The sequence below is a fragment of the Hetaerina americana genome, unplaced genomic scaffold, assembly GCF_022747635.1.
Source record: "Hetaerina americana unplaced genomic scaffold, ioHetAmer1.1.p SCAF_6, whole genome shotgun sequence".
Classification (NCBI taxonomy): Eukaryota; Metazoa; Arthropoda; class Insecta; order Odonata; family Calopterygidae; genus Hetaerina; species Hetaerina americana.
In genome coordinates, this window is record NW_027287205.1 from 66,068,285 (window position 1) to 66,090,081 (window position 21,797).

Consider the following 21,797-nt stretch of genomic DNA (forward strand, 5'->3'; position numbering starts at 1 on the left):
AATCAGAACTATTCTCATCATACGATGCATGCTGATTCTCAATAGAGGCGATATCCTCCGCATAATTCTCTTCAGAAATGTTATAATATAATTAGTTCAGGTCAAACTAAAGCACACGCTCTTGTAAAATCGCTATCTAAATAATAACATCATAGGATGGATTTAACATTAATAATAAAAATATATACTCTTATATTATTGAATATGGGTATGGCACTCGGCAGAGCGTTGACCAGGTTGATCGTTCCACTGCTGACCGCTATATGGCACGGGTTCAAATTCGGTTAACGGCTTTGGACACAAATCTTCAAGAAAACCGCGTCATTCTCTGACTGATAGATATTCCTGCGAAGGAAGGATAGTTTTGCGTAGAGAGCAAAATGATGGAAAAAATCACCACTACCTTAATAAATATTGCATGCTGTAGTATCAATTGAACTCTACCTTTAAGATTCAATCCAGTTTTCCGAAGAATTACTCTATTGATGGATGCACTTTATGTATATGCATAGAAATGTATACATTGGGGACATACCTTCTGCCTAGCGTGTCATAATCAGAATAAGCGAATAGTATGGTCTCTCATTTTTGCAGAACTCGTTCGATAACGAGCAAGACAAGTGTTAGACCTGATAACCTTTTACACTGCGATTGGTGCGGAAAGGCCATTATATTAAAGAATTGATGTTGATAGTAATGAATATCACCTTTTTGAACCGGAATGGGTATTAGGAAAGCATTACAAATCCAGTGAAATGAAGTATACGAAAGGGTGTTGGCGCGTCTTATCCAGCCGTAATAACATTGTCTCTTCGCCCGAACTTATTTTGTTTATGCATACAATGTTTTTGGGCGCTCCGTCAAATACGCAAGAAATTTCGGAGGTAGGGTGTGCCATTTCATTATGTTCCCTAACCGTCTAAGGGATGGCTCTGGGGGAATCTTAGCTAAGGTTTACAAATGCGTTGATTAATACGTAAAATCTTAAGGGGTTCATAACTTATCGAATTCTTACAAACGATGGGGTTGGTAACGTGCCGATCATGTTATGACGTAATGCAATCAATGAGTAAACGGTCGTCATAAAATAAATATCTACTGAAAGACTGTATTTTCTTTCTCCAATTTCGTTTGGTGTTCTACCCACTTTATGACTCCTTCCGGAAGCGAGGTGGAGTCCAGCTTAGCTGTGCCTCGCTTTGATTACCTAGGTGGCTCAGTTGTATACATTTAATATGTTTCAGTGGTTAATATCATCAGAGGAATGACCATGCAAAAGGTCTCGCAGACAAAGTGCCAAAGACCTTTTCAAACCAAGGTAAGAAAACTACGCTGCAGTGTCGACAGCTTCAGTCATCAACTGTGATGGCAAAATGGAGAAATTGGCAATAAAATGACAGGATAATCGGATGAATTGTGTAAAGAAAAACACCATTTTTATTATTATAGGTAATCCATGAGTGAAGGTAAGTTTAAATAGACAGATGCTAACAAAAAAATCACTCGTCCTTCCAAACAAAACACAACCAAATATTCTACTCTGCCACAACCTCTTCTTTGTTTCCGTTTACTTTCTTCCGCCCTTCTCTCTGACCAAATCGAATGACCGAACTCAACATCCGTGTCATCAATTATCTCCTCCTTGTGAAAACTCCTCTACCTAAGGCAAGTAATTTCCTTTTGACTCGATTTTTTTGATCATTTTGGTCCTAAATACTTCAGAGACGCATAAACTCTTTCACCTGCTCCAAGTTGTTCCCTCCTACTTTAATGTTTACCTCAGCATTTCTCTTTCTGGATATTCGGTTACCTTTTATTTTATTTTAATTTTTTCTCATCCCATATCTGTCGCATGAATTTTCAATCTCCCCCACAATGTTTGCAACGCCATGGCTGAATGTAAAAATAAACCATTGTCTCTAGCAAAGCTAAATGATTTTGAAAATTCACCACCATTTTTTTATTCCTCTCTCTAGTTCTTCACATGCCTCTTAGGCTTTTCCTCCATGCATGAGTTCAATATCTAATGTGATAATTGACACCTCTGCGCTACTCCTTTTCCAAACACGGCCATCCAGGCTCTCCATCCACCACTCCCACCTGAGTAGTCTCTGGCATGTACCGGATGCAGAAAGCCTCCAAATCCTACCAGTCTACTCCTAATTTCTGCAATATATTATCATTATTATTAGTTAATCTACCGGTTAAGGAAGGTTTTAAGATGAACACAGGTACTATAAAATATTTTGTGACTCCTAACAAAACACAAAATCCAGCATCCTACTCTATGTCAGGTCCCTCTTCATCTCTGAGTACTTTCTTCCTCCCTTCATCCCGTCCAACATCCCTATCCTGTTCCTTCTCTTTCCTTGTTTGCCCAACATTCTCCCCTCTATTACAGTCTTCAACATCCCACTGTCAGTCAATACCCCGTTCATCCACTTTTCCTGCCTCCATAGGAATTCTCCCAAAAAACCCCTGTCCTCGCCCACCACACCAAGTACTTCCTCACATGTTTTCTTCTCTGTCCATTTCAGCTTCTCCACTCTTCTCCACGCCCACATTTCAAAATCCTCCAATCTACGTCTATCCGCCTGTTTCAATGACCACGTTTCCGCGCCGTACATAGCTATGCTCCATATCAAAGTTTTTACGAGTCTTTTCTTAACATCCTTACTCAAAGTCCCCGTCATCCACTCCCTCCTCCTTGTGAAAGCCTCTTTGCCTAGTGCAATTCTTCTCCTTACGTCCCTACTACTTTGACCATGTTGGTGCAAAACACTTCCGAGATACGTAAACTGTTCTACCTGCTCTAGTTTCTGCCCTTCTATTTTAATGTTTAGCTTAGCCTTATTCTTTCTAGAAAATCGCATAACCTTTTTTTTATTAATATTGATTCTCAAACCATACCTTTCGCACTGAATTTCCAATTCACGCAGTAATGCTTGCAAACACTTGGCTGACTGACAAGCTAAAGCTTCGTTATCAGCGAACATAACTAATTTTAGGAATTACCCGCCCACTTTCATTCCTACCTCCAGTTCTTCCCATGCCTCTTTAATCATTTCCTCAGCATACAGGTTGAACAGCAACGGTGATAAAGGGCAACCATGCCTTACACCTCTTCCTAACACTGCCCATCCTGACTCCCCGTTCCCCACTCGTACCTGTGCAGTCTGAGACATGTACATGCTGCGGATTAGCCTCCTTTCCCTCCAATCTAATCCCGTATTTTGCAGTAGACTCATTAGTTTTTCCCAATTCACTCTATCAAACGCTTTTTCGAAATCTACGAAACAGGCAAATACCTCCTGATTGTGTTCTATATTCCTCTCGATTAATAATCTCATTACTGCAATGGCATCACGCGTACCTCTCCCCTTCCTAAACCCAAACTGATCATCCCCTAAGTAATCATTTGCCCTACTCTCTTTCCTTTTGTTTATGATCCTGAGGAACTTTAGCTGCGTGGGATATCAAACTTATTCTCCTGTAGTCCTCACATGATGTAGCTTTTACCTTTTTTGGAACAGGAACTAAAACTAATCTCACAAAGTCTTCCGGCCGGATTCCTTCCTCATAGATACTACGAATCAGCCCATATAGCCTCTTCCTCCCGCATTTTCCTAACCATTTCAATAGTTCGGCGGGAATGTTATCCACCCCCACGGCCTTATTTAGTTTCATCTCCCTTAATGCCCTTCCGATCTCATTGTCTAGTATGCCTGGACCTAAGCTGTCTTCCTCTACGTCATATTATTTTTCAATGTCTAACTTTGTTGGTCTAAGTTCTTTACCATACAGTTCTTCTATATACTCCCTCCATCTCTCTTGGATCTTTCCTGCATCAACTATTACCTTACCCGCCTTATCTCTAACTGTTAGCATAGATCTTCCTTTCTTACTTCCCGATAAAGAGTTAACTTTGCTGTACAGTGAACCAATTTCACCCCTCCCCTGCAGACTTTCCATATCCTAACACTGCGTCATCCTCCTTGTTTCTTTTGCTTTATTTGTTGACCGCATCAATTTATTGTTTAACTCTTTGTACTTCATTTTGCCTAATTCTGTGTGTACATTCTTCCATTTTCTCCTCTCATCCATCTTTGTAGTCATCTCATCTGTGATCCATGGTTTCCTAGTCCTTTTCCAGTTAACGGTTCCAATAGTGTCTTTTGCGGCTATAGACAATCCTCCCTTGATACCTCCTCATTTTTCTTCGATAGTACTCAGCTCTTTGCCATCCTCCATGATTTCCTTTACAGCCTGTTGGTACTCCTTCCTTTTCCATCCATTTAATGCTTCTACATTCCATTTCCTAACCCGCCGCCTCTGCCTTATCTTTTTGAAACGGACGCTACATTTCATAATAACTAAATTGTGATCAGAGTCCGCATCCGCTCCTGGGAAGCTGTGGGAATTTATCACACTGTTCCTAAACCTGAGTCTAACCAGGGTATAATCTACCTGATACCTCTCCAAGTCACCTGGCATTTTCCATGTATACCTCCGTCTTTTGTGGTGTTTAAACCATGTGTTGGTGACGACTAACCCCTGTCTCCTGCAGAACTCAACTGTTTTCTCCACGCAGTCATTCCTCGGCTCTAAACCATAGTCCCCCACCTCATCACCATCTCTTCCTTTGCCTACCGTCGCATAATGTCCGTTAATCCTGCGTGTACCACGTAGGATTAACGGACGACTTAACATTTACACTATAGGAGAACACTTGGAGAACTGGGAATATATGACATAAAACTTCAGACGATATGATATCATGTCCACATATGTTCCACATTCCTTCTGTGCTTTACAGGGACTGTTTAAAAAATAAGTAAAATAAATGCGGGGAAAAATGTATTTCAAATCTTGGTAAAATCTCTGTAATTCTTCAAAATGGTACTCTTTCACATGGACAGAGCTATACCAGCACCTCTGCCAGTCGCAGTACACTAGATAGCTCAAAGGCATCGACAGGAACCTCGTTCAGGCACATCATCACGACATCATTGACCTTATCTAGCATTCAACAACGTTTGTTAATCAAGTGTCTTTATATTCTTGGTAACTTAAATAGGTCTGGCAGTGATGCATCAAGTCGAGTCAAAAAAGACAGTACAACACAACAATTTTTGGGCCAACACTGCCTGTTTCACAGCATGTGTTAAATTTTCCTTGAAGGAAATCTTATTTATTGGCATTATTTATCTGTGCAAATTTACGAACGTTCTCCTCAAAGGAGATCTAAATTTTTATCTGATGTGGATTGTGCTTATTGTGGCGGTTCATTTGTTGATGTAGCAGTTCATTTGTTCGTGCGATTCAGGGGTGTGCCGCGAGGTGTCACCTTAGGACTGCTCCCGGGAGGAAGCATTTTGACCCACGCGGGACGAGTCACGCCTCAACTCCCGCCGAGCGTTCATCCCTCTTGTGCACGTTGCGCCCATGGCAATGTATCTTTCCGTGTTGACCTTGGTCTGTTATCCACAGCACTCAGAATAAATCTGCTGTTCATTCAAACGCTTTATATGTGCTTTATTAGTATTTCCTAGCACCGCCGGCGCTAATATAATTTCCAGTACCCCCACAAATTGGTGACCCCGACGTGATCGCTAAGGTGACTCAAGTGTTGCGCGCGAAAAGTTTTTTATATTTATTGTGTGGAAACGGAAATTTTCAGTGCTCGCCGTTTATCTAAATTTTGAAGTGCTAGCTAATCACGCATCCTCACGGGAATATGGCGGAAGATACACACGCCGTCAACCACGTGGCCATGCGGGTGCCGCCATTTTGTCCAGAGAAGCCACAGCTCTGGTTCGCCCAACTCGAGGGGAATTTTCGCCTTGCGGGCATAACCGAGGACACTGACAAGTTTTGGGTGGTTGTGGCGAATCTCGATACCCGTTACGCACAAGAGGTCGAGGACATAATCGTCAACCCTCCCTTAACGGACAAGTACAAGCGGTTGCGAGAGGAATTGGTTCGGCGGGTTTCGCCGTCCGAGGAGCAAAGGATCAAGCAACTCCTCGGGAATGAGGATATGGGTGACCACAGACCGTCGCAGTTTCTGCGACATCTTCGCTCTTTGGCTGGCGGAGCTGTTCCGGACGACTTTTTACGGACAATTTGGCTGAGCCGCCTGCCGCGTCCCGTCCACGCCATTTTAGTCACCCAGGCGTCTACGAGCTTGACAGATCTCGCCGCCCTGGCGGACAAGGTAGCGGAGGTGACTCATTCGCCGTACGCTGCCGCAGTGGCCCCCGACCCAGTTATTAGTGCAATGATGGAGAAGATAGAAAGCCTCTCTCAACAAGTGGCAGCGCTCGCCAACGAGCGCGGCCAACACTCGCATCCCCGTTCCCGCAGCCGTGGCCGAACCCCACCCCGTCACCAGTCCTCCATTAATTCCCAGCGAGACCAAGGCATCTGCTGGTACCACCGCCGTTGGGGGAGTAACGCCACTAAGTGTACCCTTCCCTGTTCATACGACGCGGGAAACGAAGCGGGCAGTGCCTGAGGGCGGCAGGTTACTGTTTAGAGCTATCCAACCGTCTTTTTGTCGTTGACGCCGCGTCCGGCGTCAAATTCCTTGTAGATACTGGTGCCGATATCTGTCTCTACCCAGTCACGCGGCTCCGTGAGCGTCGAGGGAAGTCGGATCTTCAGCTTTTCGCTGCCAATGACACTCCCATCGCCACATACGGATCTGTCACTCTCTCCCTTTCCCTTGGCCTCCGGCGAGAATTTTTGTGGAAGTTTGTTGTCGCCGATGTGCCGCAGCCAATAATAGGGGCCGATTTTCTCCGCCATTTCGGTCTCCTTGTGGACATTGCACGTAAACGTTTGGTGGACAATGTGACGACGCTATCGGTTAAGGGCACCGTCGCCTCTCCCAGCAAAGGTCAAGTGAAAGTTGTCAGTGGTGTTTCCCCTTATTCCCACCTTATTGCCGAATTCCCGGATATTACAAATCCATCGGGAGCTCCCCGGCGAGTCAAGCACTCCACGGTTCATTTTATAGAGACCACCCCTGGCCCTCCGGTTGCATCTAGGCCCCGCCGTCTCGCACCAGACAAGCTTGCCATTGCCAAGAATGAATTTGAGCTGATGCTTCAGACAGGTACTGCGCGGAGGTCATCTAGCTCTTGGTCGTCTGCCTTACACCTGGTGCCGAAGAAGAGCGCCGAGTGGCGCCCGTGTGGCGACTACCGCGCGCTGAATTCCAGAACCGTGCCCGATCGTTACCCGGTACCGCATATCGAGGATTTTGCGCAGGGGTTATGTGGCTGTACCATATTTTCGAAAATTGATTTAGTTAGGGCGTTCCACCAAATACCTGTCAACCCTGCTGATATTCCCAAAACTGCCATAATAACGCCTTTCGGCCTTTTTGAGTTTCCATTTATGACATTTGGCCTTCGAAACGCTGCGCAGACCTTTCAGAGGTTTATAGATGAGGTGTTAAAGGGATTGCCTTACGCGTATGCATATATAGATGATATCCTTGTTGCATCACGTAATCCTATGGAGCATGAGCAGCATCTGCGGACAATATTTGGCCGCTTGAGGGATCACGGCGTAGTTATTAATCCCTCAAAGTGTGTTTTCGGTGTGAACGAGGTACAGTTTCTAGGATGCACGGTGTCGGAGGAGGGAACTAAACCACTCACCGAGAAGGTTAACGCCGTGCGTGATTTTCCCCTACCAGCTACCGTACGCCAGCTGCGGCAATTTTTAGGGATGGTAAATTACTACCGCCGTTTTATCCCCGATGCCGCAAATAGCCAGGCTCCCCTTAGCGACCTTCTGGCGGGCAAGGTAAACGGCAAGGACTCAATCAGCTGGACACCAGCATTAGAGACTTCGTTCCTAGCCTGCAAAGAGGCTTTATGCAATAGTGCCGTTTTAGCACATCCGAACGTGTCTTTACCCCTGGCCCTTTTCACAGACGCTTCAGAGTTTTCGGTTGGCGCCGTCCTTCAACAACTCGCTTCCAAAGGATATCAGCCTCTTGGTTTCTGGACCAAGAAACTGAGTGATGCTGAAAGGCGTTACAGCGCTTACGACAGAGAACTGTTAGCAGTATATAAGGCAGTGCTCCAGTTCCGGCATATGGTGGAAGGACGAACCTTCACCATCTATACGGACCATAAACCCCTTTCTTTTGCATTTTCCCAGAGGCATGAGAAGTGTTCCCCCCGGCAGTTTAGGCATTTGGACTTAATAAGTCAATTTACCACTGACATCAGGTATGTAGCAGGTAAAGATAATATCGTAGCAGACACCATGTCCCGCATTCAGAGTATTTCTGCCTCCATAGATTACTCTGCACTAGCTGCCTCTCAGGAGTCTGATCATGACCTTGTCAATTCTCTTCAGAATTCCTCATTAATTTTGAAGAAAGTTGCTTTTCCTGGTTCATCACACCCTCTGTTATGTGATATGTCCACTTCCTCAGCCAGGCCAGTAGTCACCGAGCCTTTCCGAAAACAGGTATTCCTCAGCATGCATGGATTGTCCCACCCTGGCATTCGACAGACAACCCGCCTAGTAGCTGAGCGCTTTGTTTGGCCTTCCATGAGGAAAGACTGCCGTGCGTGGGCACGCTCATGTTTACAATGCCAGAGGAACAAAATCACAAGACATGTTTCGTCCCCCATTGGTGCTTTTCCCATTGCCAGTGCCAAATTTATGCATATTCACATAGATTTTGTTGGGCCTCTTCCATGCAGCCATGGTTTTCGATATATATTGACATGTGTTGACCGCTTCAGCCGGTGGCCTGAAGCTTTTCCAATTCAAGACATCACTGCAGAAACTGCCGCCAGGACCCTTTTCCAGGAGTGGATTTTGCGTTTTGGAACTCCCGTTCGCATCACCACTGACCAGGGGCGGCAATTTCAGAGTAACTTGTTCCGGCAGCTGATGCAGTTGACGGGGGCAAAGCACCTGCAGATATCGGCCTATCACCCTGCAGCCAATGGGATGGTGGAACGCCTTCACCGCCAGTTGAAGGCAGCTATCCGTTGCCATGGTGGTAACCAATGGACTGATGTCCTGCCCGTGGTTCTTATGGGTCTGAGGTCCACATTTAAAGAAGATATTCAGGCAACGCCTGCAGAGGTCATTTATGGCCAAACACTTCGGCTTCCTGGAGAATTCTTTTCCCCTTCCACTAGTGCCATTGCTGCTACTGCAGATTATGTTACCACCCTACGGCAGGGCCTTCGCCGACTCCAGCCACAGCCAGTCTCTCGACACGGAGCCCGCAACATTTTCATGTTTAAAGATCTGGAAACTGTTTCCCATGTATTTTTGAGAAATGATAGGCTCCATCCATCTTTGGATCCTCCTTACGATGGGCCATTTCCAGTGATCCAACGTGGTCCCAAGACATTCAAGCTTAAAATCCAGGGTAGGGAGGTATCTGTGGCAATTGACCGCATCAAACCAGCATATGTTGTTAATGATGACGTTTCTTGTGCCCAGTTTGATGAAACTCCATGGTTAGTGCCACATTGCCCTGCTGCTACCATACCTAGGGCGACCAATCCTACCGTTCCTCAGCAGCCTCCCATTTTACCGCAACCTAGACGTTCACAGAGAAGAGTGCATTTTCCCAAGCATTTAGCTGACTTTGTGACTTGGGGGCGTTTCATTTTTTTTTTTTTTTTTTTAAATCTCCTGTATGTTATCTTATTTTACTTTGTACTTGCTGATGTGTTATTGTATAACAGTATTTGTGTTTTTTTTTTGTTGTGTGGTATTATGTACCTGGCATTTGTTAAGTAATTTTTGTGTTTTGTGTGTTGTACAATCACTTCGTGAAGTGCCAGTTGCAATTTCTCTCTCTTTGCAAGAGTATGCTCCGCATCTGCCAAGGGGGGTGATGTGGCGGTTCATTTGTTGATGTAGCAGTTCATTTGTTCGTGCGATTCAGGGGTGTGCCGCGAGGTGTCACCCTAGGACTGCTCCCGGGAGGAAGCATTTTGACCCACGCGGGACGAGTCACGCCTCAACTCCCGCCGAGCGTTCATCCCTCTTGTGCACGTTGCGCCCATGGCAATATATCTTTCCGTGTTGACCTTGGTCTGTTATCCACAGCACTCAGAATAAATCTGCTGTTCATTCAAACGCTTTATATGTGCTTTATTAGTATTTCCTAGCACCGCCGGCGCTAATATAATTTCCAGTACCCCCACACTTATCAAAGTTTTTGTAACCATAGTGCATCTATAAATTGAAATGTATAATTTACTAATAAACTATTCCATCATAAAGAAAGCCCTGTTTCCTCTTTCCTTTGATTCATCCCTACGTTTTTTCTACTTGGAAAAAGAGAAGGTGTTGTACTTGAGCATCATTTTCCTTATTGAGGCATCTGTGAATGCATCTGGTGTCTGTTGTAGTATTTTTGTGATGGTGCCACCTTAAAAAGTAATTGGGGGGGATTATGGAAACCCATTTCAATTAATTATCCTAAGCAATCTGGTGCTTTCCCGGCATATTTGCTTGATGAAATTATCTCGGGTCTTTCACCGATTCAGGGGTTCCATATTGGCTGATGTTTCGATGACCAACTCGTGCATCGTTCTCACGGTATATGATGATTGTTAAAACGTATATAAAAACTCAACCTATCTATTCTGGAAGCTGCCTCTGCAAATCATCTTAACATGCAGTGGAAGAGTGTAGGCCTCACATGCCATCATTAAATGAAATCCTTGCACAGCCAATAAACAGCAGGAGGAGAGAAATTCTGCTGAGGAAATCCATGGTGAAAAGAAGGATTTGGAATGCTATGGCATGTTGACCATATTAGACCTTGTAAGATGAATTTAATGACATGATTATTGAAGCATTAATTACAGAGTAATAGTTTATGGAGGGGCCAATGTTCAACATGCTGCAGCTATAGCACTGAATAGTAAAATGGGAGTAGGGTTATGAGATTGGTAACAGAAAATTATAGAATGATTTTTGAAGAAGTAAAAGCAAACCCAGTAAATAAGGGAATGATACAGGTTTATGTGCTGGAAGCAATCATAGAGGGTGTGTTCCAATAGTAATGCTTTTATTTTTTGAAAGTACTTTATTGAACAGATTTTCACAAACACTTGATATTCTTCAAAGTACTGTCCTTGGACCTCAACGCATTTTTTCCAGTGACTCTGCCATTACTGGTACATGTCCTGGAAGGCGTCTTCGGGGACCTCTCACAAGGTTTTTGCCAAGGTTGATTGGTTCTCTTCTGAGGACAAAAAAACGGTTCCTTTTTTGGGCTACCTTAATCCAAGGGATGACAAAAAGAAAATAACACTTCTGCCTCCCTATAGGGTGGTTCAATTGTCATTAAATATTATCTAGTTGAGGAAATGAATGTGAACATGCATCGAGTAAAACATTGAATATTGTTTTGGATTGGGTTGTGGTGCTTGGAAGGGGGAGAAAAAGGTGTAAAGTAGCACAGGGTTAGAGAAATTAATAACTAAGGGAAGGCAATATTAGACACTTGCAGGGAGAACAGCTAATTATAACTTCTATATAATTGAAAAAACACCAATGCAGATGTTAGTAGATATAATAAATGCATTAAAGCTCAGGAGCATTTCAGTTACAGTATTATATGCTTAAGTAGCTAATCTACATTTAGGAATAGAGTGAACAAGGGAAAAATTTTTTTAGGAGTACAAGCAAATTCATGTAAAAATGAATGTTCCATTTAATATAAATACGTAATAAAACAAAATGCAGAACATATTACTGGGACGAAAAGGATGGACTATAAAGAAGAGATAATCAATTCTCAGCGATGATGATTAAAAGACTGGTTTGTTATGAAAAATGATTTATATTGAAGGATCAGAAATATCTCTAAGAAGGAGTATTGAGCTAGATGAACAGAAAAATGAAAAAAATTAACAGAAAATTTTAACCACCCAGTGATAACAGGTATCTAGAATATCATAGAAACTATGTTTTAGAAATACAGTGCTAACATTAAATTTCACATTAAATCTTTAGCATGGATTGGAATATGTCTTTTAAGCAATCATGATGAAAATGTATAACTTGCCCATATATTCGGGTGACTAGGGGTATGAAAATTTGATGAAAGGGTTCAATTATAGAAAGGGCAAATGATATCATTTTTACCACAAACAATAAGGGATTAGAATGAATGTACTGAATGCACTAAGAAAAAAGTTAATTTTTTATTATATGTTAATAGGCTCATATATCATTACTATTTTATGAAATACTAATAACAGATAAGTTCTTTTTGAAAGAAGCTCATCTTGAATGTATAGAGAAATATTGTATTAAGGTTTTATATCAGCACTTCTCAATGGACCAAAACCATGGATTTCCATCAGCACTGCATGCCTTTATAGGAAACTCTACCACCAATGGAATATCAAACATACTTTTCATTAGCAGAGAATAATGAAGACTAAACTTTGATGTTGCATGCCTGGTGCTGACTCAACTCCTATTATGCACCCCACTGGTGGCAGGTATATTACCATATAGTTGTAGAGATAATCTGTCTACCACACTTGAACACCAACTAATACCACTTCACCTTTGACCTCAATAGCTTCCATCTCTATGAATTTGAGCTAGCCATTGGATAGGTATCCATCATTAGCAATGGAAATGATTATCCCAGTTGAATGGTGGATGAAAGAAAGTCTCAAATGACATTAAACTAAAAATATGAGGGCTTTCAGTTCCAAGTTTTGGATTTATATGAAGAGAGAAAGTCAGGTACAAGAGCTGGACTGTCCTGAAAGGTCCTGAGATTACCAGTTATGGAGTCTAAAGAGACAAAAAATAGTGAAGTAGTGGAGATGGATTTTCAATGAGGTTTTTTCTTTAAAAAATCAACATAACGCTATCATTGTATTAAAAAATCTAAACAATTTAAAGAAAAAAACAAATATAAATTTGTACTTGGGTAAGCTGGATCAAAGGGTTTTTTTAAGTCTTGAATATCATTTTATATGACATATTTGTGGAAAGGCTAGTTCACAAAATGAAGTAATCACAAGTAAAATTGATATTTAAAGATGATGGAGCTTTATATCTTCTGCATATGTTTTCTTGTAAATGATTTCTGGAGACCTTTCTTCATGGAGTATATATTTAGATTAAGATTTTTCATCCTAGTCTTTCAGTTAGATCTCCTCAGTAGCATATTCATGAAGAATTTCCATATGTCCCATTTTAAGGAATAGTATCTGGAAAATACAAGACACTAATCCTACTAATGGATTTAATATTTTGGTGGGCACTGAGCCAGGAAACAAATCTAATTTATTTAATCATATAACTGAGTGCCTGAGGGTATTAATGTTACTAATTATTATAATAATATCACTAATATTATTAATAATTTTCAGTTAACATTCAATGAAATGCACTTTTTGACATGCCTACTGTCTGCTAGCTTGTGCACTTTCAATCAATTATCACCTAGTATAACCTTGTGGATTTTCTTCGTCGTTTTTGCAGTCGTCACCTCATTTGGTCGACCAATGCGATTAAAATAAATACTCTTCCTAAGTTTCCTCCAACTCTTTAGCGTTTTTCAATGGATCTTAAACTCTGATCTATTTAAAATATCTTCTTGAAGTGATTCATTCTTTACTTTTGTGCAACACTCACTAATATTACCTTGCCAAGCTAATTTCAACTCTGTCCAATTTCAAATTTGCATCTTACAAAAAGTTTCACAAAATTTCTTCCTTCCTTCTATTCCTAAACCTCCATGGTATACCTTGCTCTCTTTACAATTCAGTTCTCCATATATATTCCTTCCACCACTTTTCGATGATTTCTGGTTCAAATAATTTTTTTCTGACTTTTCTTTGATTGCTTGCAACAGTCTTCCCCTATTAATTCCTAGTACAGTCTTACCTGTAATATTCCTGTATAATGCGCTTGATACACTTGCCCTAAAAAATTTTCTATAACTATGCACTTTAACTTCCACTACACTCCTTTTAATCTATTTATTGATTGCCTCAGTTTATTATTTCACTCATCATACTTTCTTTTACTTAGTCGACATACTTCTTTTCCCCTGTCACTCTCAAATGTTTCCCTCCACGCTCACTCATGCATATATGTCCTAACTGATTGTACACTTCGTTAACTTGTGTCTCCCTATGATTGCTTGGCCGATATACCAGAGAAATGCCCAAGTTTGCTGTTCCACTTTTACTTTGATTAGTAGAATTCTATGAGTTGCTTGCGTTATGTTTTCCATGTTTCTTCATAACTTTTGATTCAATGTTGTTGCCATCCCTTACTAGCTTTCTTACCCTCCACTGTCTATTACTATACGTTGGGGACCAAAAAGTAACGGGAAATTTGCTTCGGTGGGGATCGACAGTGGGGGAACCCTTTGTTCGGGTGGTCGTACGTCAGGCTCAGTCCACCTGCGTCAGTATAAGCAGCGCCATCGTTGTGACTGGATCGGTCCGTCCGTGAGAGCTGTTTCAGTAAAACAACTTTTTTCATTTTGGCGAAAAACGTGATGGCGGATTATCGAGAGCAACGCGCTGCAGTGAAATTCTGTTTCCCGTTGGGGAAATCGGCCGCGGAAACTATTGCAATGCTCAAGGCTGCTTGTGGGGAAGCTGCTCTAAGCAAAAACAGAGTCTACGAGTGGTTTACACGTTTTAAAATGGTGAAATGTCAATTGAAGACCAACCCCGTTCAGGCCGCCCTTCAACATCAAAAACTAACAAAACGTCGACAAAATCAATACCCTCATTCGTGAAGACCGTCGCAGAACCATTGATCAACTCTTAGAGATGTCTAGAGTGTCATGGAGTTCGATTCAGAGGGTTCTATCTGAAGATTTTCACATGAAAAGGGTTGCAGCGAAATTTGTCCTTCGCCATCTCACTAACGAGCAAAGGGAGCGTCGAGTTCAGGCATGTTTTGAGCTTCAAAATCAGCTCGAATAGGACCCTGATTTTTTTCCAAGGTGATTACGGATGATGAATCATGGTGCTATGGATACACTCACTCCATCTAAGCCCTTTCTTGCCTGGTCGAAGGTTCGCTGGGAGGACGTCAACCGCTCCCTCGACCTTATTCCCCGGAGCGTCCTTTCCTCATTATCCCCTGAAGAAGGATTGGACTTCTTTCACGCTGTCCTCGAGGCCGTCATAAAAGACTTTGTTCCTCGAGTTAAGCCCAAGACAAAACAATTCCCCTCATGGTTTAAACAGGATACCATACATGTCCTGGGTAACAAAAATCGCGCTTGGTATCTCCATAAGGCAGTCCCTAATGTGGAAACGTGCCGATCATACGTTGATCTCCGCCGATATTCCAAATTCCTCATTCGCCGTGACTATGAAAACTACGCTCAGACTGTTTCCTCCAATATTTCCTCCAGCCCCAAAAAATTCTGGTCCTTAATCAATCAGCGCCGTAATCGTCCTCAAATTCCCGAAGCACTCTCCTATGGCACCAAAAATGCCGCTGGATCAGAGAGACCCAACCTCTTTCTAATTTTTTTTTCCGATTGCCTGCAGCCTGCTTCTAACCTCATTATTACCTCTGTCCATTCCCTCCTTCCTAAAATAAACCATTCCCTATCCCACTTACAGACAGACTCCCGGGAAGTCTTTCAATACCTATGCAAAATACGCCCCCACCGCTCACCTGGCCCAGATGCTCTCAGCCCTAAATTTATTCGCAATTGCGCTTCATCCCTCTCACAACCTTTAGCCATCCTGTTTAATCGCTGTTTTTCCCAAAGAAAGAAGGCAAAGGATCATGGTATGATCCTTTGCCTTCTCTCTACCTTCCTCACCCACAGAACCCAGCGTGTGATACTCTCGGATGCTTCTTCCTCTTGGTCTCCTGTCACGTCTGGGGTTCCCCAGGGCAGTGTCCTTGGGCCATATCTTTTCAATTTATTCGTTAATGATCATCCTTCCCAACTCCTTTCCTCCCAGGTCCATACACTTCTCTACGCTGATGATTGCAAGAGCTACAAGCAAATTAATAACATTTCTGACTGTACTAACCTTCAACTTCGATTTGGCAAAATTTATGGACACAATATCATCATGAATATTTATTAAAAAATACCACATAAGATATCCAAAATTGTGCACATTTTATTGGGATAAAATTCACGAATAAAATGTAAATAGGTAGCGGCAGTAAATAAACTTATCCTTCATATTAAATAAAGCATACGTTGTACAACAGAGAACATAAAAGAGTTTTGGGACATATGCATTCGTGATATCTAACTCTAAGTTCAAGTTTTAACTCACCATATCCCAGTTCTCCAAATATTTTCCTACAGTGAAAAGGTTTAGTCTATTACTAAATACTGGCTCTTGTAGATCGTACATTATGGTATGCCCACCAGCTAGAAGAGCACCCGCTGGAGCATAGGTGCCATAGCTGATGATGCTGCCATTTAGTGATGCTAACAGGGCAAAATCATGAGATGGTTGTATTAAGGTGTTTTGTGTCTCCGATGGGTCATGGAAGGGACTTTTCTCCATTCCTCCCCAGAACACACCCTCTCTTTCATTAACCAACTCTTTCATGCACCATTCTCGATCGTCACTAACAACCACAAATACCACAGGAGTGTCCGGACTGAGCTTACGCATTTTCTTCATGGCTCGCTTGAAGTAGCCGCGGGTCGCAAAAGAGACATTATTTCCCAGGATTTGAATTAAAAGGGAATGGTAATCGTTCCGTCTCACATGGACCCCAACCAAAGACACTTCACCAGTGATACTCGCCGAAGCCAGAACTCCCGTGATTGTTTTCTTCACTAATTCCAGCACGTCACTGCGGAGGTGGAAGAGTCGACGGAATTTTTTCACGTCTGCGCTAAGAATTTCCATTCGAGCCGTCCACATAGGAAGGACGACAACATCAGTAAAATTACCATCTACATACATTTTCTTCAACTCCCAAATGGATTTATCCATCGTTTCCCGGCTTAGCGATTTTCCTATTTCCAACGTATTACATAGGTAATCCCAACGAGAGGCATTTTTGCCTTGGAGTTCCACCCTCGGTATCTTGCAATGATCCAACTTTCCCCCGTGCAACATTCGACAATGGTCTGACAAAATAGTATCCTCGTATGCTGGCACACTTAGATTTTTAAATACGACCTCGAGGCATTTTATAATGCTTCGAGGCACATAGGGAGCGAGGTTCAAGAAATCCCCCAATAAAAGGGTGGATGAATATTCAAAAATACAATTCCCCAGTCGATCTCCCTCTCGCACCGTGCTTATATCTCGCAAAGGGCAAGAATAATTTAGCGGACTCATTGGTAGTTCGGTCTCTACCATAAACATATTACAAAAGATTAATGCCCCACCAACCGATGATAGAATCAGAACTATTCTCATCATACGATGCATGCTGTTATAATATAATACGTTCAGGTCAAACTAAATCACACGCTCTTGTAAAATCGCTATCTAAATAATAACATCATAGGATGTATTTAACATTACTAATGAATATATGCTCTCATATTATTGAACATGGGTAGGGCACTCGGCAGAGCGTTGACAAGGTTGATCGTTCCACTGCTGACCGCCACTTGGCACGCCTTCAAATTCAGTTGACGCCTTTGGACTTAATTCTTCAATAAATCACCACTACCTTGATAAATATTGCATGTTGTAGTATCAATTGAACTTTACCTTTAAGATTCAATCCAGTTTTCCGAAGAATCAATCTAGTGATGGATGTACTTTATGTATATGCATAGACATGTATACATTGGGGACATACCTTCTGCCTGTGCCCGTGTCATAAGCAGAATAAGCGAATAGTATGGTCTCTCATTTTTGCAGAACTCGTTCGATTACGAGCAAGGCAAGTGTTAGACCTGATTACCTATTACACTGCGATTGTTTTGGGAAGGCCATTATATTAAGGAAACGAAGTTGATAGGAATGAATATCACCTTTTTGAACCGGAATGGGTATTGGGGAAGCATTACGAATCCAGTGAAATGAAGTATACGAAAGGGTGTTGGCGCGTCTTATCCAGCCGTAATAACATTGTCTCTTCGCCCGAACTTATTTTGTTTATGCATACAATGTTTTTGGGCGCTCCGTCAAATACGCAAGAAATTTCGGAGGGAGGGTGTGCCATTTCATTATGTTCCCTAACCGTCTAAGGGATGGCTCTGGGGGAATCTTAGCTAAGGTTTACAAATGCGTTGATTAATACGTAAAATCTTAAGGGGTTCATAACTTATCGAATTCTTACAAACGATGGGGTTGGTAACGTGCCGATCATGTTATGACGTAATGCAATCAATGAGTAAACGGTCGTCATAAAATAAATATCTACTGAAAGACTGTATTTTCTTTCTCCAATTTCGTTTGGTGTTCTACCCACTTTATGACTCCTTCCGGAAGCGAGGTGGAGTCCAGCTTAGCTGTGCCTCGCTTTGATTACCTAGGTGGCTCAGTTGTATACATTTAATATGTTTCAGTGGTTAATATCATCAGAGGAATGACCATGCAAAAGGTCTCGCAGACAAAGTGCCAAAGACCTTTTCAAACCAAGGTAAGAAAACTACGCTGCAGTGTCGACAGCTTCAGTCATCAACTGTGATGGCAAAATGGAGAAATTGGCAATAAAATGACAGGATAATCGGATGAATTGTGTAAAGAAAAACACCATTTTTATTTTTATAGGTAATCCATGAGTGAAGGTAAGTTTAAATAGACAGATGCTAACAAAAAATTCACTCGTCCTTCCAAACAAAACACAACCAAATATTCTACTCTGCCACAACCTCTTCTTTGTTTCCGTTTACTTTCTTCCGCCCTTCTCTCTGTCCAACATCCCTATTCTATTCCTGCCCCTTCCTCGTTTTCCTAACATTCTCCCCTCTATCACAGTCCTCAACGTTCCACTGCCAATCAAAATGTTTTGCATCCATCTTTCCTATCTCCCTATAGTTTAACTGAACAACACTTCCTCATTCATTTTCCTTTTTGTCCACTTAATCCTCTCCATCCTTCTCCACACTCCCATTTCATAAGCCTCCAACCTACGCCTATCATCCTGCTTCAATGCTCATATTTCCACATTTTACTTGACTTATTAGACTCTTCAGGTGCCGTTGTATGAAGTGTCTATAGACCAGCAATCATGATGGAGAAATTGTTTTTCAACCGCTATATTTTTAACTTTGTGCAACTAGTTCATATATTTCCTATAAATACTCACTTTTTAATCTATTGCTAGATTTAGGTTAAAATTCAAGGATACAAAATCAGCATATATTTTGCAACCAATAACATAAGTGCCTATCATAATCTTTCCCATTGAATCCTCCTCGTAGCAACAACGTATGACACTCGTGGGTTATCAAGAAGTAGAAATGCTAACGTACATGTCAGAATTCGTAAACTCAAATTTTATCTGGAGTGGCAACAAAGCCTAATGATTTTTAAATAATCAGCAGTGGTGCCTTGAATTATACTCTTTATATAAAGCTAGAGCAGAGGTAAAGGGGTATCTCACCCGAATAACCTGCTCTTGAACACGTCGGGAGGTTGAAAGACATGACCGGTGTCGCGTAATTTCATTGAAGTGATAATTTTTACGCGGATCGGAAAACTCAAAATACATGGAGTAGTCATTAAATTAAGTGTTTGAAGCGGTTGACAAGAAAATCGAAAAGAATAACTCAGACTTAGTGGGAATTCCTTTGGAGGAAGTGGTTCTGACCCTGATAGTGGAACATAAAACTAAATAAAAGAAAATGTAATTCTCGTTACTTGAAAAACTGGTTTTCGCAATTCAAGTCATCACAGCTGAAACCGTCTGTTAACCCAATGCATAGGAAATCCATAAGCATTTATCGTATACGGTACAGGAAAGTAGTTTGGTCGCGGTGATTAAGGGGAAGGCGCCGAAAGATTATGGCAAATGACGGATAATTGGATTATTATTATTTTGGGCTAATTTCACAATATTTTCCAGGAAATATTGCTCCTATTGTACTTGTACTTTAGCAAAAGTGTGCATTCATACAAACACATGTTTATTTTTCTCCATGTTTATCATCCATCGTTCATTCCACTCAGCAATACGAAGTTATGCGTTAGCATTTCTACTTCTTGATAACCCACGAGTGTCATACGTTGTTGCTACGAGGAGGATTCAATGGGAAAGATTATGATAGGCACTTATGTTATTGGTTGCAAAATATATGCTGATTTTGTATCCTTGAATTTTAACTTAAATCTAGCAATAGATTAAAAAGTGAGTATTTATAGGAAATATATGAACTAGTTGCACAAAGTTAAAAATATAGCGGTTGAAAAATAATTTCTCCATATTGATTGCTGGTCTATAGACACTTCATACAACCGCACCTGAAGAGTCTAATAAGTCAAGTAAAATGTGGAAATATGAACATTGAAGCAGGATGATAGGCGTAGGTTGGAGGCTTATGAAATGGGAGTGTGGAGAAGGATGGAGAGGATTAAGTGGACAAAAAGGAAAATGAATGAGGAAGTGTTGTTCAGTTAAACCATAGGGAGATAGGAAAGATGGATGCAAAACATTTTGATTGGCAGTGGAACGTTGAGGACTGTGATAGAGGGGAGAATGTTAGGAAAACGAGGAAGGGGCAGGAATAGAATAGGGATGTTGGACAGAGAGAAGGGCGGAAGAAAGTAAACGGAAACAAAGAAGAGGTTGTGGCAGAGTAGAATATTTGGTTGTGTTTTGTTTGGAAGGACGAGTGAATTTTTTGTTAGCATCTGTCTATTTAAACTTACCTTCACTCATGGATTACCTATAAAAATAAAAATGGTGTTTTTCTTTACACAATTCATCCGATTATCCTGTCATTTTATTGCCAATTTCTCCATTTTGCCATCACAGTTGATGACTGAAGCTGTCGACACTGCAGCGTAGTTTTCTTACCTTGGTTTGAAAAGGTCTTTGGCACTTTGTCTGCGAGACCTTTTGCATGGTCATTCCTCTGATGATATTAACCACTGAAACATATTAAATGTATACAACTGAGCCACCTAGGTAATCAAAGCGAGGCACAGCTAAGCTGGACTCCACCTCGCTTCCGGAAGGAGTCATAAAGTGGGTAGAACACCAAACGAAATTGGAGAAAGAAAATACAGTCTTTCAGTAGATATTTATTTTATGACGACCGTTTACTCATTGATTGCATTACGTCATAACATGATCGGCACGTTACCAACCCCATCGTTTGTAAGAATTCGATAAGTTATGAACCCCTTAAGATTTTACGTATTAATCAACGCATTTGTAAACCTTAGCTAAGATTCCCCCAGAGCCATCCCTTAGACGGTTAGGGAACATAATGAAATGGCACACCCTCCCTCCGAAATTTCTTGCGTATTTGACGGAGCGCCCAAAAACATTGTATGCATAAACAAAATAAGTTCGGGCGAAGAGACAATGTTATTACGGCTGGATAAGACGCGCCAACACCCTTTCGTATACTTCATTTCACTGGATTCGTAATGCTTCCCCAATACCCATTCCGGTTCAAAAAGGTGATATTCATTCCTATCAACTTCGTTTCCTTAATATAATGGCCTTCCCAAAACAATCGCAGTGTAATAGGTAATCAGGTCTAACACTTGCCTTGCTCGTAATCGAACGAGTTCTGCAAAAATGAGAGACCATACTATTCGCTTATTCTGCTTTTGACACGCCAACCTATATGCATATACGTACAGTGCACCCATCACTTATGTAATTCTTCG

At 41.7% G+C, this 21,797-nt stretch overlaps 1 protein-coding gene across 1 annotated transcript; it reads right to left on the reverse strand.

Moving 5' to 3' along the window:
- Nucleotides 1-16,301: 16,301 nt before the first annotated feature.
- On the reverse strand, nt 16,302-16,985 carry LOC139695453 (galactoside alpha-(1,2)-fucosyltransferase 2-like). Its single transcript, XM_071594240.1, has one exon. It carries the CDS (start codon nt 16,983-16,985, stop codon nt 16,302-16,304), a length of 684 nt encoding a protein of 227 aa, XP_071450341.1.
- Nucleotides 16,986-21,797: the final 4,812 nt, after the last annotated feature.